The following is a 17471-nucleotide window of genomic DNA, read 5'->3' on the forward strand; positions in this document are numbered from 1 at the left end:
TGTGGTAAAGGGTTACATTGGACCTTTTGAATAACTACGATATTTTAAGATTGATGCATATCGACTACTATCACAAAAGTAACACTTAAGAAAACTAACTATTTAAATTGTTCGATCTTTAATGGAAAAGGTCGTGCCAATTACTTGCTTACTTTGACTAATTTTTCAAATAATTATTTTAGTAAAGTATTGCTATATAACTACCTCAAAGTCTATTTTCTCAGGAAAAAAACTCGACGTCTCATTTACTTTAAATATAAAAACGCTCTACAAAAGTATATTTAAATTGGTTTTAAAGTTAGAGATAGAAATGAAACATTTTAATATATAAGTGTACACTCTGAAATTAACGTCAAAATTGAGGGGCATTCTTTTAATAATTTAGTCTGGTTTATATTATTATACTATCATTTAATTTCTTGGGATAGTTGCAAATATAACAATTAAATTCAAAACAATTAAGTATATAACAACATTTTAAAAAATTTGTAAATATAGAAAAGTCTATAAATGATATAAGTCTATTACTATAGACTGACCATGTTGCAAATATTGGTCTATCACGGATAGATTTTACTATATTCACATTTTTTAAAATATTGTTATATACTTAGTTATTATTCTTAAAATTGCCACGAATTATACTTATCTTTAATTTCTTCTTTTTTTCTTTCTTTTTTAGTACAATCAAGATGGGTGAATTCAACTCATAAAGAGTTTGGCCACTACCCTACTATGATGCCAATTGAGGCAACTAGACTTACACATGCTCACTTTGGCTACTTAATTTTACAAGTAATTATAATGGATAACAATTCTAGAAATGATAATCAAGTGTATAGCAATATTTTAAAAAATTTACATAAACAAAGTCTATCATTCTTTGATAAACTCTAATGGTCGATCAGTAATAGACTGATATTTCCAATATGGTCCAATTTTATCATCAATAAAGTCCGATAGATTTTGATATACTTACAATTTTTGAAAATCTCGCCATTTACGTTAATACATTGAATCTAATTGTTATATTTACAACTATCTATTTTATTTCGCAAACTTCATTAGAATAAGTAGGAAATAAAGTTTTAAACCTTCAACTTCGAAGAAATAACTAAATATCAATCCTCGTTGACATGTACTACCTATTACATACCTAAGTATCTATCTATAGCAAAATTAATGACGACAACATAAAAAAAATGTAGTTAATATTCTTTAAAGCTAGATAGTCTTAAGAATATCAACTCAAAAGATAGTCTTATGGCCACGTGTTCGTTTATTAAGTAAACTGCATGAAATTAATTACTTGAAGATTAATTAGAAAAATGTTTGTTATAGACAACATTCAACGCAAAACATCAACGAACCAAATGTTGTAGATGAATTTTGAAAGAGTTATAATAGATAATAATTGTAGTAATATTAATTAAACATAAAGCAAACATTTTAAAAAAATTATAAATATATCCGTTAATAACATTTATCATCGGTAGATTTTTACATGAATTTTTTAAAAATGTTAACGTGATGTTTTGAATCTAATCTATATTTTGAACCGTTTTTATGTACATCGATTTGAAAAGGTTAAACGACGTCGGTTCTAAAGCCCGAAAGGGAAAAGCTCATATTTCCATTTTACCGGTGAAGTCTACTCATACTTTAGCCGAATTCGAGAGAGAAGATGAGCGAGCCGAGGCCTGTGAAAAGGAGAGAAAGTCCATGGGGAATGCCGGAAGGAGAAGATCGCCAACCTAAGGCTCACAGATGCAATGACAGAGCTGAAGATGTCATCCAAGTAAACTTTTCACTTCTTCAAAATTTCTCAGTTTATCACCATCCTTCGCATCTTTTTCCGCGTTATTGCATCTACTCTTCTTCTTCTTCTTCTTTATTCTCATTTCAATTTGTTTCTAATGGACGGACTTGAAAAATTAAGATTGAAATGATTCCGGAGTTTGTCATCGATAGGTATTATGCGATTTATTTCAATGGTCTTTTGGGTCGACATTAAGCATTCTCTTCGATGTTCAGTTTCCTGAAGGAATTTAATTATACTGTGATTTTCATGTGGATTTTGGAGAAGTGAATTTGAGAAGTTGGAAGCCAGATATATGAAATTTTGCTGACTATTATCTTAGAAATCGTGGCCGATAGTTATTACGGAGCTTATGAGCATCTTGTTTAAGCTAACAGAAAAATCACTGGAAAGATAAACTGCAGTATTTTAATTAGCAGTGAGGTTAATTTGCCGAAATTCTGAACGAATTGAATGGCCAAGGGGATCGGATCAGAGGTTGTGTGCTGATTGGAAATAGTTATTCTGTTGGAGGTTCTTTTATCATTTGAGCATTAGTTAATATTTTTACTGTTCAAAGTAATGCCTTCAGCGTACTTTTGCTATTAGATTTTCCTGCAATTAGCTATATTCTGGATGTAAAGGAGAAAATAGAAATTCCGCTCACCTCACCTTTGCGCTTTTTCCTCCAACACCAATACACACAAAGATATTAGGGTTCCAAGGTCTTCAATATTATAATGTTCTCCGGAATTTCATTAGCATTTATTTCATTCTGGCTACAACAGGCTATCACATTGCCAAGCAAATTATTATTTCATTCGTTTTAATTTTGAATCGGCTCCAAATATGTTTGTCTTTAATTATTTATTAGAGGTGCTGGAAGAAAAAAAATCTCAAGAGGAAAATATGTATAGAAAGTTCGTTAATTCTCCTATCTCCTCTTTTCTTTTCTTTTCTTTTTTTTTTTTTGCCCGTCTGTAACTTTTGTTATTTCTATAACGCAAACACTGTTTGTTGTCAAGTTATTGATAATAGTAGGGAGCTAAGGACTTAGGAGTCAAACCAGTTGGGATGTTTTGGCATGACCAGAGTCTACTTAATGACTCTAGAAAGTATTTGCTTCTTCCCTTTCATCGGACAACTCGTCACCCTTTCGGTTAAAGGCTTTAAAAATTCAATGCACATAGGTTTACCTCTTGAGGAGAGAACTAAATATTTTAGAGGTCCATTAGGATACAAGTTTAGAGGTGCATCGGACAACCTTAAGCTCCATTAGGATACAAGTTGATCCCAACAATCATTCTGTTTGTAAGATTGATTGGAAAATCAGATGAGAGTTCTAAAGGCTACTTTACGTTTAGAAGACTCACCACTTTTAGCATTATTTCAAGAGTGACAGCATCAGAAATTGTCTATTAGAATGATATAACTTCATTTAATTGACCAAGAAGCCTTCTATAACCCTGGGCTAGACTTATCCATCTCTTCTAAGGGATAGAGTAGATCTTCTTGCTGATCATTCCTTTAGGCTTTAGAGTAATCAGAAATTAGCACTAGAAAGAAACGTGTATCCACCTAGGTCATAACATGAAGCCTAAGAAATTTATCAAAGATGGTTCAATCAAAATAGAAGCCAGTTTTTTATTCGAAACTCCTAGTCCTCTCTCTTTTACTTGATGGAAGTGATGATGTCATTGACTCAACTGGTTAAGCTGATTTGTTAGGTTGGCAATAGTAATATGGATGCCTCTGGCTCTTCTGGTGTCTGTTGACAATACATTGAAAATTTTTCCTAGAGTTGATTGTACATCAGTATTTCCTCCACTCAATGTCAGACATTTGAAAGAACTCTGCAAAACCAGGCTTGTAAATGTTTCACTTTCACCCATTTTTGACAGACTTAAGCTGAAAAGTCAACAGGCTTGAACCCGGAGAAGAAACTGCATCACTAGCTTCCTTTTCAAAGGAAGGAAACAAGATAAACTGACAGATAATTTCATTCTTCTTCACAAGGCTAGATTAGATCCATCCAAGGAGAGAATTTTAAAAACAAGGTTCCTTCTGTTAACAAGATTCTGAAGTAATCTTATTCCAATAAAATGTATCCTCTTCAAGAAAGAATATAACCTTTTTTTGGGTGATGGAAGGTGTGTGAAAGTGGTAGAATTTCATGAATGATTTCTGATTATAGTTCTTGTTTTCTTGTAGGCTTGTTTTGAAGGGAACCCATTTAAGACTGTTCCAGGACCATTCAAGCTGTTCTGGCAATGCATGCGTTCTAAACCTGGGTACGATTGTATTTAACATTTATCATAGTTTTATTTTATTTAATCTTAAGATAGATTCATTTCATCAGTATGAGGACTTAGCTTTACTTTTCAAGAGAGATCACCGATGGAATTGACGGAATGATGGTTCCTTATAGTCGTTTACCTGAAACAAATCTTTCAGCTGCTGATTACACTTGATTCAGACTGTCTCTTTCGTATCGATACTTTCAGTCGGCTTTATAAGTCTAAAAACTGTTTTGAACTCATCACATTTGTAAAATAGTTTCTGAAAGCATTTTTAAATATAATTGAAAATAGAAACAACAGTTTAAGCATAGTGGATATTAACTGATAAGACACTTGGACATTTGTTAAACAGAGATGATAGTTCTCTTTATCCATCGTTAGGACTATTGTTTTAGCAAATTAGATACCATCCCTTTGTTTTAAGCGTGATAAACGAAGGAAGTTGGAGAAAAATCCCTTGACATTCATAATAATTTAACAAAATGCTATATTATATGTTATGGACCGAGTGATCTTTGATTTTGCAGGGAGGAACCAACAGAGCCATTTACGTATTTGGACTTCGATCCTCCAAAGAGAGAAGTGAAACCTGAGTAAGAATTCAAAATCCATGTTACAACACAACTTTTAATCCATAAATGTTAGAATTTCGGTTTTGATACTTTGTCTCATGTGAATCCTAAGTGAGCACTTGGTTGATAGGTTACCCAGTTAAATGGTCTATAGGATGAGCAGTAATAATTTTTACAATGGAATAGCTTGTAAGCTTTTCAACCTTATTGAATATGTGAGAATTGATTTAATGGTTACTGTTATGTTTTCTCCTCATGTCCGATGTCTTTTTGCAGCTTCCATGATGAATAGAAACCTTAACAAGAAATTTGCTTTTTCTGATGTAACAAGTTTGCATCCAATTATACGATGTGATGAACGAATTGCCACTCATCTGTCTTGATCTTAGAACTTTAAATTTGAAGCCTATTTTATCTTTTCTTTTTTCTTTTGCTCTGATATTTTGAACCCCTCGATAACAATTTGATAGTCCATCTTTAGTTTTTTAAATAGATTTTTTTATAAAAAAATTAATTTTCAAAATTTGACTTTTTTCAAAAGATATATTTTATAGTACTTTGTCAGGAAACCAAAGTTAACCTGTTCTCCATTGTCTGTACACAGTAACTATCCAAAATTATTTTAGTTTTTGACCTCTCTTCAATTTATCTCTTACCTCTTGACTCTGACCATCTCTAGTTCTATAACTTTTTTGTTTCTTTAAACTTTGTAAAAGAAAGCACGGTTGTTTACAAGTTTGATTTTAAACCAAAATTAGATGTGAAAACGTTTAACAAAAACTAGTACTGCATGGTTTTTCTTTTATAAAAACAGAAAAGTTATGACCTTTGATAACCATTTAGTATCATGTAGTTAATACTTTCACTCATTAGTTTATTTATTTTGTTATCTATTCTCTAACATGTTTTTTAAAATTTTACTAAAATTACAATTGCTTCTTGAAAATAGATGAAGTCTATAATTAAATAAATTATGAGAACACAAGCATAATTTTCAAAGATTAAATTAAAAATGTAATCGTTATCAAACATGCTGTCATAAAATATTTTCTAAATACCATCTCATTGTGTAGTTCTTAAAAAGGGGGGAAAGGTTATAATGGTCCCAAAAATTGTTATAAATATGGAACCAAAATTCTTATATGCTTTGACCAATTTTGACACTAGTTAAGATATATACTTTGCTATTAGTTTAGTTCGAAATCATGGGATTTCATATATGTACATGCTTCAGCTTCACCAAGAAATCCACCTAAGAAATTATGAAGAACCAAATGGCAAGCAGAAGTCTATCCTCGATTCATACCCATGGTTCCTATCTGTATCTCTGAATCAGCCTTCTCCTTGGCGTTTTGGGAATGATTGTGAAGTTGGTTCCCATTTTGAGAACCATGTGATGCTCCAAAGAAGCTCTTGATAGCTTCTTCTTTTTCATCAATAAAGTCTATAAAGTTTTGAATCGTCTGAGTACAGCTACTGTTGGATGGAACTGGGAATGGTGTAACTTCTTCTAAATGACGGCGTCGATGGTGTCGTAGGTAACGGATATACTGGCGGATTAGTCTTAAAAGAAACAGGAAGAGTGCAGCGAGGGAAATGATTCCACAAAGCAAATATAAACCCCAGAAACTGATCAAGTGAAGTTGGTCTGGCTCCGACTTTCCTCCCCGATTACCTGGACAACCTAGCTTGCAGAACCATGAGTCGTGTATTTCCTGAAGCTTTCCACTTTCCGAGAGCTTCAGAATTGCAGTTGACATATCGACTGCAAGTCGAGATCCTCGTTGAAAAGCCTGTACTCATGATAAGGAAAAGTAGGTTAGATGGGGGGAGATCACATTTAAAGCAATATGGGACAAGCTTTACATTTCGTTCATACGAGCAGTATTCATATTAATAACTGCCTGACATTTATGATTAAGTAAACAAGAAAAATATCATGTGAAATATACATTTTTATTCTCTCTAAGTTTTCAGTTCGCCTCTAAGTTTCAAAATTCAGATTTATACCATTGAGTTTTGAATATAATTTCTACCCTTAAATATCAATGATATCTTGATTAAAAATCTAATTTGAATGTTGACAGAAAATCTTGAAATTTAGGACCAAATTGGAAACTCAACTCCAAACTCGAGGGTAGAAGTGATAAAATAAAAGTAGAAGCATTAGATTTTGAAAACTACAAGCCAAAAGAGTTTTTTCTTGGAAAGGTGGATATATACTCACAAATTTCGAAAAAGTATATTCTCAAGGCTCAAAAGTAAACCGTACAGAAAACAAGGATCAAAGAGGTATTTTTCCAAGAAGTAAGATATATATATATATATATACTATGTACTCACAAATCCCCATCCGCTCCTGGTAAAAGGTTGACCAATGATTCCAAATTCTTTCGTATTTGACAGAAACAACTCCAAGTATGGAAGTTCGTCGATGATGGCCGCCACGCCGCCTCCTTTTGGGCCAAGGCGCAGTGCTTTCTCGTAGTCTTCAGGGGAGTCCAACCTCAGCAGTCTTGAACTTGGAATGAAAAGGCTTTGTGTGAGATAGTCGTAAGCAAAGGATCCTACTTGATATCCAATTGGCAAATTACTTGCAACCAAGTCATCAATTCCTCGTATTGGAGACCAAAGTTGTTGAAGTGTAAGGATTGATGTCAAACTTGCTGTGTAGCTTGAGGTTATTACCAATAATAAGAACAGCCACACCAACATCACTAGCCGTGAGAGTGGGCTTATGGTTGCTTCTTCTGTTCATGTTCAATCAAAAGGGATGGCAGTTTCAATTTTAATGGAACTTACGATTGAGAAAAGAAGAAAGAAAAAGGGAAGATATGCACCATTCCTCACTTTCTTTAACCAAAGATTTGAAAATACTGTAAAGATTTTAAAAAGGGGAGTCATTTATCGATCTCCTTGCATTTCTCAAATATTTCAAGACCACTATTGAGACTTGAAATGAAATCTAAACTTTTGTTCTAAGTCACCAATATTCCATATCCCGGTTTGTGTCAAAAACTCTAAATAATTTGTAATTTAGTAATAGTATTGAAACGTTTATGAAAAGTGATAGAGTAATAATATAATTTAAGTTAGAGTTCAAAGATATTATGTTTATAATATAACCAAAAATTTGTATACGGTACTTCATTAATGTTCTATGACACGTTTGAAAGAGTTTTTAAAATTATTAAAATCACTTGAAAAAGAATTCTATCACTTCAAAAGTAATTTTATAACACGAAAAATATGATTAAACGTATAAAATTAAACATGAATTGATTTTAACCCTTTTAAAATCACTCCCATGCTAAATCCTACCTCCTAATCACAACATGCAGCTTACAACATCCAATTAAGAGAGTTTCTATGGGAATTTAAGGATTTATGATAAGAAAAGAACTTACGATTTGCCTTGAAAAGAGTTGAAAAGCTAAACCTGCAACATAGAGAGACACACGAGGATTGTTAAGTGAAAATGTTGCAAAATAATTGAAGGAAGGAAAAAAAGATTATGATGATAAAAGGCTTACAAACACATTGTGATAATCTGTCTTTTTGGAGGACCTCGAAAATGGTCGTTGATTCTATGCTCCAACATCCAAATAACAATACCAATTACCACAAAGGAACCTGCAGTTGCACACCACATCTCTACTGTAAATGGTTTAAGGAACACCCAAGCACTTGATTTTGAATCTTCAACTGGTGCAACTATGATCAGCCCTGTTGTGGTATATGGTTGAGAAAAATCAACAACTTTGGTTCGGTTCGTAATGATTGCAATGTCCCCAACTGCTGCATCAAACACCTACAACACCATTCAACATTTTCTAGAGGTTAGATAATCAAATATCTCTCTCTGTTGAAACAAAGTCCCTGCTATACTATACTATCTTCTTTCACGTTTCAAAACTACCCTTGGAGTATAAATTCATTAAAATGTTGGATTTATTGTCACCTGAAATAGTGTGGCAGAGATTTATAATAGTGTGACAATATGGTCACCACCATGCCATTTTAGAACCAAAATTTTGCTTGCCATTATTCAAGACTCTTACTCTAAGGGTAGTCTTAGATTATGAAATGTTTGGGAAACATTGTAACTTTGGACATTTATTAAACAAAAGAGAGAGCTCATATTTATTTTCTTTATAACTTAGCCATAAGGTATGGAATGAAAAATATTTTATAACTAGCTGGATTGAGCCAAGCTTAGTAACCCAACCACAGTACTCTTTGCTTGGACTGAGTTGTAAAAAATGAGTGGAGGCCAACTAGTTGACAAGTATTGCCCATATGCAAAATTAAAGTCAAAGTGCAAAACACCTCATAACACCTCTGTAAAGTATAGTGGTAGTTTGCAATTATACCTTCGAACTTCCAATGGTAGATATTGCGCCCTCAGTGTTACAATTGACCCCTCAAACATAATTCATTATAGAAATTATAACAATTCTAGAAGTTTGAGTTTTCAAGTTTTTATTATTTGGAGGTTTAGTTTTTACACAAGTAAAGGCTTTGAGAGTCCAATTTTTACAATTGAAAGTTTGAAGGTGTAATTCCAACTTCTACCGTACTTTAGAGGTGGTTTTTCTAGTTTGCCCGAAAGTGAAAGATAGAAATACATAAAGTTGAAATGAACAACATTGTTCTACTCACATTGTTTGCAACTGATTGAACAAGTTCATCATAACTGGGATTAACTTTACCATCTCCAAAAGGCACAAACTTGTAAGGAACTTCATATGGAACAAACTTGAGAGCTTCTTTGAAAATATCAATAACATATCCTTGAACAATATTGGTGTTGTTCAATTGAGTTACAAAATCAACAAAGCTTGCTCTTCTTGGGAAAGCAATTCTCAAAGGTTTTCCACTATCTGCTATCACCCATCCCCTTGGTATCTCCTTCTTCCCACCAGGCCATACCACATTCTCAAGTTTCTGATCTAAGTAAGAATGAAATCTTGAGTCGTTAGACCAATGACCCACCAATTTCATTTTCCTTTGGTTAATATTAATCACATCATAGCTACCATTAACAACACTTCTGTCTTCACCAAACTGAATTCTCCCACTTAAACCATTGTAATCAGTTTGCATAAGAATTCTAAGTAAATCACTCCCTCTATCAAACACTTTAACTTTACCCAATTGAATTCCACTTTCATTAGAGCCAAACACTTTACCTGTGGGTGAAAATGTAACGATAGTCCCATTTTCTTTAAGAAACTTATCCACTGCCTTTGCAACAATCCATACTGAATCATAAGCATACAGTCCATAAACATTCAACGCAGAATTAGTTAAACCTTTTGGCTGCATTTTGCTTATCCGATTCCACAAATCTCTCTTTCCTTTAGACTCTGGAGTATGAGGGCGCAACCCAACAATCCCATTAAGCATATCAAGTGAAGCACCAATAGTTATTGGTGAAGAAGAATCAAGAGTTGTGGAAAGCCAATCAGTTGCGAACCAAACATAATTGCTGGAAAGCATACCGAGCTTATGGGCAATAGTGAAGATTCTTAATTGGGGATCAGGGCCTACATGAACTACATAAACTCGAGGACCAAGTAATTTAGAATTGTCGAGTATTTGTGTGATCTTAGTAAGATTATCCAGAGAAGGTAAAGGGAATGCATGGGAAATACGACACATTTTCTTCTGAAGTTCATCACCGAGAAAAGATATCCCATTTCTACCATAATCATCATCCAAAAATATAGCAATGACTTCTTTCCAGCCATAGTAATCAATCAAGTCAGCCATGGCAGCCATTTGGTAAGAGTCGCTTATAGTGGTTCTGAGGAAATAAGGGAGTTGCAAAGTGGATAATGTTGGATCAGTGGCAGCATAAGATACTTGAGGAATTTGTAGACCATTAACAATCTGAGAAATCACATGAGCCACTACTGAGGATTGTGGGCCAATCAAGGCTACAATCTCTTTCTCAAGTACCTGCAAAGCTACCATCAATGGAGAGACAATCATGAAATAAGGATTTAAGCAGAATTTTAATTAAAATGCTTTACATCCCAATGTATAAATATGTTATGTCTTCATCTAAACTCTAGATAGGTAGATTAGTTTAAGTTGTGGATTGTTAGAATACCTTGAACGTACTATGCAGGCGATCTATGAGTGTGACCATGGGGTTTAGAAGTGCGCACTATACTATATAAATCCTCTATCCCTAGAAATGCCTCTCTAGTGTAGACATAGCTTACGCACTGTCTAAGAATTATGTAAATCTCTGGGTTGATTCTTACATTTTCTCGCTTTCTTAACATAGATGAAGTGAGGGACATGAATCAAGTATTACTTGTTAGAGACCACAAACAGACATATCTTAAAGATATTGTTTATTTTAGGATTAACCCTACGTGATTTTACTTTTGAAATTGTTTGTTTATATACTCGCGATCTTCTCCTTATTTAGCTAAGGAAAACTTTGACCATATTGACCACCTTTTTCGACAAAGAACCAGGACGAACTCAAACGATAACTTCTAAACTTTGAATAAACAAGAGCAGGACGGAGATGCAAAATTTTATGTTTTGAACTTTTTGTATATATAACCTTATAAAAATTAAAAATGAAAGGAGGGCAAGTTGAGTGAAAAAGCTTCTAAATGGAAGGTTGACCACTTTTTATCCTTGACTCAACTCTCAAGAGTACTGATTACAGAAACTCAAGAAAATATAAATAAACTATTTGTTAAATCACTTATCAAACCAAAAGTTTACGATAAATGAACGAACATCATGCTTGAGTTAGACTAGAGCAACTCAAACTCAAAGAAGAAAAAAAAAGGAAAGAAGGAAAAAGAACTATTATAGATTTTAGAGGTAGGTAGTAGTAATGAACAGTAGACAGAATTATTGAAGGGAGTTTGACTAGATGAAGGAAAAGAAGAAGAAAGAAAGGGATATACCTCCAACGGAGCCCAAGAAGCCACTACAATTAGAGTCTTCCATGAAAAAGTTAAGCTTTGTGGCATTCAAGATATTGGGGTCTGCGTTTATATCGGAGATTGCAGCTTCCATGGCCGGCTTTGCAGCTCTTCCGATGACGGAATCGAAAGTAAAAACGGCAGCGATGTTTATGATAGAAGGTAATTGGCAGTAGATCGGAGGAGTGAGGTGAAAGAGCCATATGAAAGCATGAAACACAAAGAGCAGAGGCAGAGGAACAAAATTAACCATTAAAAAAAAAAAAAACCTGTTTTGCTTAATTCACAAGAACCCCTTTTAACTGTAAGAGGTTTTGTTTGTGAATGAAATGATTGAAAAAGAGAACAGAATTATTAAGGTTAGAGATGTTGTGATTGAATGCTGAGGAAGTGGTTGAGCACTTGGTAGATTGAGATGGGGATAATGAGGGTGGAAATGAAGAACCAATTAAGAGCATTGGATGAATAAAAGAAAAAAAGGGTAGCCATGTCAAAGGACACAGAGCATAACGCAACTTGCACGACATGGAAAAAGAAAAAGGATAGAGGAAAAAATCAATGTGGAAACAAAAATGAAAAGTTCCACGTGATTCTCTACAAATATTATCATCGTCATCGGAACTTTGTTGGAAGGTTGGTCAAATGAAGTCAATGACTTAGATTCCACAAATCTAACCCACAATTTCCCCTTTACTTTAAATGGGAATAAAAAAGATTTTTTTTTTTCTTTTTAATCTCTTTGCAATTTCAACTCAATATTTGAAAACTACAAATAAAAGAAAATGGCCTTCATTTTCAAATTTTGTTTATTTTTTTCTTTGTTTTCTTTCATTTGACTGACGGTTTAATTCTCGTAACAAAATTTGGGAACCAAATTTAAACTCGTTTTCGAAATTATTTTATACATTATAAATACTTTGTCACCTTATTATACTTTTGAAAAGACCTCTAATTTTTATATAAGGAGATGAAATTTGTTAATATATTTTCAAACTTTATAGAACAAAAGTTTTTACAAAAAAAAAAATTAATAAAATACTAACCATAGAGACTAAATTTAAGGTTTATTTGAACTACATAAATTAGAATTGAATATCTAAAATTGCCATAGACAAAAACTGAACAAATTTTGAAGATCAACGACCAAAGTATAGTATTTTAACGAAAAAACCGTACTTTAAAGAGGTTAAATTATCAAAACTAAAACTTAATAAACAGGAAAGTTTGAATCTATTAGACACAAGTTTTGAAAGTTTAACAGTCACATATTTAGAAATACAACTATTGAAGATTATAGAACCGCTAACGTTGTGATATGTAATAGCATCTAATCACATTGGCATGTTAAACCTTAGTTTAAGACCCGAGTATGTAAAAAATTTAAAAGTTAGGGATTGCGTTGTAATTTATCCCTCCATTATTTTTTCTAAAAGCAAAAAGACAAGGAAAAAAAGCAACGTAGCTAAATGATATTATACATACGGATCTCATTTATAAGTGTCAAAATAATCAGCAAAAGCATGTTGCTGATATATAGTATATTACTTTAACACCATCACATGACATTTGTTCTAAAAGAAGAAAAAGTTTAGAACTGATCGGTCTTATTCTGAAGAAAGTAAAGAAATTCTGTGAATTATATATATATATATATCATATTGACAAACTTTTATGTATTAAACTTTAGGTGAAGTTGCCCCCAACAGGAAGATTTGGATCAAATACTAACTCACTGTCACACTAACAAAGTATAAAATGCAAATTTATGGAATCATTTCAAGCATGTGGTAAAAAAGGTGTAAACGAATGGGTGATTGCAAAAGACAAAAATCTCATTTTGACCCCTTTTTATTTCAAACAATTATATTGAAATAATATAATACTTTTTTTTTTTAATAAAATAGAAGGAAACAAAACAAATGAACAAAATTAAGGATAAAATATATTAGAAAGAATATGTTGAAGCAAGATTGTGTTGAGAAACTACATCTTCAAGCATGGTCAACCAGGTCATGGGTAACATAGTTGTTCTTGTGATTAACTAAGAGAAAACTACGAACAAAATCATGGTACGATAAACACCGCTTATGGAATCAACGAACACCTAGATTGAGATTTTCCAACGAACACTTAGATGGAAAATCTAAAAACTCAACCTCGTTTTTAGATTTTTCAACCAAAAGGTTTTAGATTATAGAAAAATGTCCCTCCGTAGGTAATACTCTTTTACAAAAACTAAACGTGTTTGCTTCACTTACACTACCAAAGAAGATGAAAACTAGACTCAAAATCAAAAGTAGGATCACGTGATGAAGAACCTCTTCACGTAATTATAGAGTTGGGACAAGGACTCCTATATACAAACTAGGGATAAGCATGATAGACCAAAAAAAAGCCGACCGACCAAATTGAAGTCGGTCAGTCGAAAAAATGAGAGAAGTCGGTTTCGAAAAATCTCAAATCGAGAATTTTCAAAAAGTATTTTTAAGTGTTAAACTAATCCGACCTGGCTGACTCGACAAAAACCAACCGACCTTTATTAATCGATGTAGAGATCAGTTTGACACTTTAATCAATCTACTATAGTTGTCCGACCGAGCGATTATCACCGACAAGACTATGTTGCTGATAGAAGGAGGTTATGACATGTGGCATTTGAACTAAAGAAGACCTCTGAATATGGGCCAAGTTGAAGAGCTCACGGGCCACAAATCAACATGGCCCAAAAGGCCCAATTCAGAATTATGTCTTCTCCACCTTATCCTTCTCGTCACCTCTTGCCTGCCTGCAAGTGACTGTGTCATCTTCTTCGTAATCGGACCCAAAGGGGGTCTCTCTCGCTCTTTCTCATTTGGGTGTTCTGTTCTCACACTCGTAATGGCACTCTCTTCTCCTCCTTCTCTTCAACCTCCAAGTTTGATACACTCACCTAAGTAAGTTCTTGTTTTTTTTTTCTTTTTTCTTTTTTAAATATATGAATTCGTGGTAATTCGTGCCCACATTTTTGGCTATTTAGCTGACTTAATTTGAGGATATCTGTCTAGACCTTAGGAAACTCTTTGGGAGACCCATTTTCAGGGTTCGGGTTTTATAGATGATTTACAAGTACCAGGAATTTTCTTAATTGTTCCTTTTTTTCGCATTCAGAGAGCTTCTTGAAACGCATCGCTTGACTTTGAGGTTGTTGGGGTTGTGTGTCTTCCATTTTGGTATAATTATGAATTAGTTATATCTATAATTTCTTTGTTGAATTATTTCAAGTATGTAGCCATTCCACCAAGACGTTGGGAACAAACCTTCACGTAATTCAGAGTGAATGTTGAGTTCGCTTGTAGATTAAATACATCTTACTTCGTCAATGTGAAATAGGGGAAGAATGACATCTCCATATTGATTAGTTTTGTGGATTCTCCCTTAAGCATCCAAGTATAATTGGGGTGGGTCTTAATGATAAGGTGAAAGATTCAATATTGAGTGAGTTGTTTTTTAAATTACTAATGCCTTGTTTGATAACCATTTGGTGTCTATAAATAAAACTTATAAACACTGCTTCTATTCTTAAGTTTCTAAATTTGTTGTTCGTTTTCAATTCATGTTTTCAAAAACCAAGTTGAGTTCAGAAACAAAAGACAGCAATCTAGAGAAATGTTAAAGAAAATGTGAATTTTTTTTCTGCTGGTCATGATGCCATTAAGGTGTAGATATGGTGGATAGAATTTAGATTAAGTGTCGTACCAGGGTCCTTAAATCTAGTTTTGTTTTTATGTTGTCCTAATATTGTAGTTGTTGGTAAAAAATATTTATGTCTGCCATATCCAGTTGGGAGGTTTCAATCCTCTGCTGTTTGAATATGTTTAGAGCTTCTGTTACACTGGCCTTTGGGTTGTTTTTTGTGTGTTTGAACCTTTAGCCATCACTAACAATGGCCATCTACACAGTATCCTTTCTTTTATCTGATTGGCTCCTTGCAGTTAGAGAGTTATCAAGAAATTAGAATTATGGACATTTCTTGAAAATGGAGTGAGTCTATTGGAAGGTTTTTCTTACTCTATTGATTTACTGAGTAGGGCTTGTAAGGGTACCCTTGAATTGATGTTCTCAAGCAAGTAAGCTTATGGAGCGTATAAAGCCAAGGCTTAGATGATGGATAACGATAGTTTGAGCTCCTTGAAGAGAAGTCTTATTACTATAAAATAAAGAATAAGAAACTATTACATAAACACATCAGTCGGTTACCAACATGAGCATAACACTCCCTTTTGAAGTTCAAATCCCCATATGCACATTTGTTGTTCTCAAATAAGCATCTTAGTAGGTTTCAATTTTTCCTAGGACTAGAATGTTTAATATTTATCCAGTTGAGCCGCAAATGATTTAAGACTTATGTTGTCTGTTTGATACAAAGGAAAAAGAATCAATTTTCTTTATTTGTACTCCTTTTGTTTCAACATCTTTTTTCTTTTTGTATTTAGGGAATGGTTATATATAAAAATACGTTCATTGTTTGTCTATTGAAACCATTTTCCTCATTGTATCTCAGCAACTTTCGGTCTACATTTTTGGGAGAAAAAAATGGGTTCTGTGTTTCTGCAATGCCTGTATGTCATATTGGTTTGTTGAGGAAGACTATAGAATGCAAGGAATCACGAATAGGGAAGCAACCAATTCAAGTGCCATCCAATGTTACCATCACATTGCAGGGTCAGGATTTGAAAGTTAAGGGTCCTTTAGGAGAACTTTCAATTCTTTATCCACGAGAAGTTAAAATTGAGAGGGAAGATTCTGGGATTATAAGAGTTAAGAAAGCACTAGAGACAAGAAGAGCCAATCAAATGCATGGACTTTTCAGGTATTCTTATCATGGATTTCACTTTTCTTCCTTTTTAAGTTTTACTTGGATGATATAACATCAAATTTATCTTCACCTATTAACTTAATCTTTTGGGTTATTTGGAGATAGTTTACACGGATCACTTGCTTTTATGTCTCTCTAAATTCTGAAAATCCCAAGATGACTTCATGTTAAATGCAAACAACCAGCCCTTTGTTCCTTAAGAAATTCAAATGAATTATGGCTGATGGAGAAAGAGTGAATGTGTTGGCATGGTGTCATATATGACCATTTGAACTGATTTCCTCAGGACGCTTACGGACAACATGGTGGTAGGAGTATCGAAGGGGTTCGAAAAGAAACTTCAATTGATCGGCGTCGGTTATCGAGCGATGGTAGAAGGAAAAGACCTGGTATTAAATCTTGGGTTCTCTCATCCAGTTAGAATGGCGATACCGGATGGGATTCAGATAAAAGTGGAAGAAAACACAAGAATTACAGTGAGTGGATATGATAAATGTGCCATTGGTCAGTTTGCTGCCTCTATTAGACAATGGAGACCCCCAGAACCTTACAAGGGTAAAGGAGTGAAATATGCTGATGAAATCGTAAGAAGAAAAGAAGGAAAAGCAGGGAAGAAGAAGTAATGGCTTGTAATTCATTGTTGGTTTTTTAATCTCTCTTTTTGAAATATTTGTATTTTTTTTTTCTAGTATCAGAAAGGATTATTGTCACATAACCGTTTGACTTTCTTTTCTTTGTCCATTGGATGTGAAAATTTGCTAGAATTCTTTCTTTCCCCTCTAATCTTCTTATTCTCCATCTCTTCTTTCTTTTTCTTCTCTCCATCTCTTCTGCTTTGAAATGTACATTCACAATCTTTCTGTTGTATTAAATGTGAATTTCAAACGAGTTTGGTGCACCAAATGTAAAATGTACAAAATCATCATCATTATTATTATTTTTAGTCTTTCAAAGTTTTGATGATTTTAATGGCATGTGAGTTATATT

At 33.4% G+C, this 17471-nt stretch overlaps 3 protein-coding genes across 6 annotated transcripts; 2 read left to right on the forward strand and 1 right to left on the reverse strand.

Annotated features, from left to right (window-relative positions):
- Positions 1-1629: 1629 nt before the first annotated feature.
- Positions 1630-7382, forward strand: LOC103495588 (uncharacterized). 3 transcript variants are annotated; one of them, XM_008457207.3, is made up of 4 exons: positions 1630-1798; positions 4010-4089; positions 4626-4691; positions 6758-7382. In XM_008457207.3, the coding sequence occupies exons 1-4, from the start codon at positions 1685-1687 to the stop codon at positions 6765-6767; spliced, it is 270 nt and encodes an 89-aa protein (XP_008455429.1). In that variant the 5' UTR covers positions 1630-1684; the 3' UTR covers positions 6768-7382. The 3 variants fall into 3 exon arrangements, with proteins under 3 accessions (XP_008455429.1, XP_008455426.1, XP_008455427.1); XM_008457204.3 differs by lacking the exon at positions 6758-7382 and adding an exon at positions 5905-6639; XM_008457205.3 differs by lacking the exon at positions 6758-7382 and adding an exon at positions 4947-5086.
- Positions 5677-12189, reverse strand: LOC103495587 (glutamate receptor 3.7). Of its 2 annotated transcripts, none has more exons than XM_008457202.3 (6): positions 11612-12189; positions 9333-10642; positions 8204-8481; positions 8078-8109; positions 7014-7420; positions 5677-6463 (listed from the first exon to the last, which is right to left on the reverse strand). In XM_008457202.3, the coding sequence occupies exons 1-6, from the start codon at positions 11880-11882 to the stop codon at positions 5960-5962; spliced, it is 2802 nt and encodes a 933-aa protein (XP_008455424.1). In that variant the 5' UTR covers positions 11883-12189; the 3' UTR covers positions 5677-5959. The 2 variants fall into 2 exon arrangements, with proteins under 2 accessions (XP_008455424.1, XP_008455425.1); XM_008457203.3 differs by having other exon boundaries at positions 9333-10634; positions 11612-12170.
- A 2215-nt stretch (positions 12190-14404) lies between these two features.
- Positions 14405-17267, forward strand: LOC103495590 (50S ribosomal protein L6, chloroplastic). The gene is made up of 3 exons (XM_008457209.3): positions 14405-14562; positions 16170-16478; positions 16771-17267. Exons 1-3 carry the CDS (start codon positions 14507-14509, stop codon positions 17105-17107), a joined length of 702 nt encoding a protein of 233 aa, XP_008455431.1. The 5' UTR covers positions 14405-14506; the 3' UTR covers positions 17108-17267.
- The last annotated feature ends 204 nt before the right edge of the window (positions 17268-17471 follow it).

This window comes from Cucumis melo, chromosome 1 (assembly GCF_025177605.1).
Source record: "Cucumis melo cultivar AY chromosome 1, USDA_Cmelo_AY_1.0, whole genome shotgun sequence".
Taxonomy (NCBI): domain Eukaryota; kingdom Viridiplantae; phylum Streptophyta; class Magnoliopsida; order Cucurbitales; family Cucurbitaceae; genus Cucumis; species Cucumis melo.

What these genes read in the sequence shown, in the direction of transcription:
- LOC103495588 (XM_008457204.3), top strand. Translation starts at nt 1,685, where the DNA reads ATGAGCGAGCCGAGGCCTGTGAAAAGGAGAGAAAGTCCATGGGGAATG. An exon ending in TGCATGCGTTCTAAACCTGG is followed by an intron (nt 4,090 to 4,625) that starts GTACGATTGTAT and finishes TTGATTTTGCAG; the next exon opens with GGAGGAACCAACAGAGCCAT. An exon ending in AAGAGAGAAGTGAAACCTGA is followed by an intron (nt 4,692 to 5,904) that starts GTAAGAATTCAA and finishes TACATGCTTCAG; the next exon opens with CTTCACCAAGAAATCCACCT.
- LOC103495587 (XM_008457202.3), bottom strand. Translation starts at nt 11,882, where the DNA reads ATGGTTAATTTTGTTCCTCTGCCTCTGCTCTTTGTGTTTCATGCTTTC. An exon ending in CTTCTTGGGCTCCGTTGGAG is followed by an intron (nt 10,643 to 11,611) that starts GTATATCCCTTT and finishes CATTGATGGTAG; the next exon opens with CTTTGCAGGTACTTGAGAAA. An exon ending in CAGATTATCACAATGTGTTT is followed by an intron (nt 8,110 to 8,203) that starts GTAAGCCTTTTA and finishes TCTATGTTGCAG; the next exon opens with GTTTAGCTTTTCAACTCTTT.
- LOC103495590 (XM_008457209.3), top strand. Translation starts at nt 14,507, where the DNA reads ATGGCACTCTCTTCTCCTCCTTCTCTTCAACCTCCAAGTTTGATACAC. An exon ending in AGTTTGATACACTCACCTAA is followed by an intron (nt 14,563 to 16,169) that starts GTAAGTTCTTGT and finishes ATTGTATCTCAG; the next exon opens with CAACTTTCGGTCTACATTTT. An exon ending in CAAATGCATGGACTTTTCAG is followed by an intron (nt 16,479 to 16,770) that starts GTATTCTTATCA and finishes TGATTTCCTCAG; the next exon opens with GACGCTTACGGACAACATGG.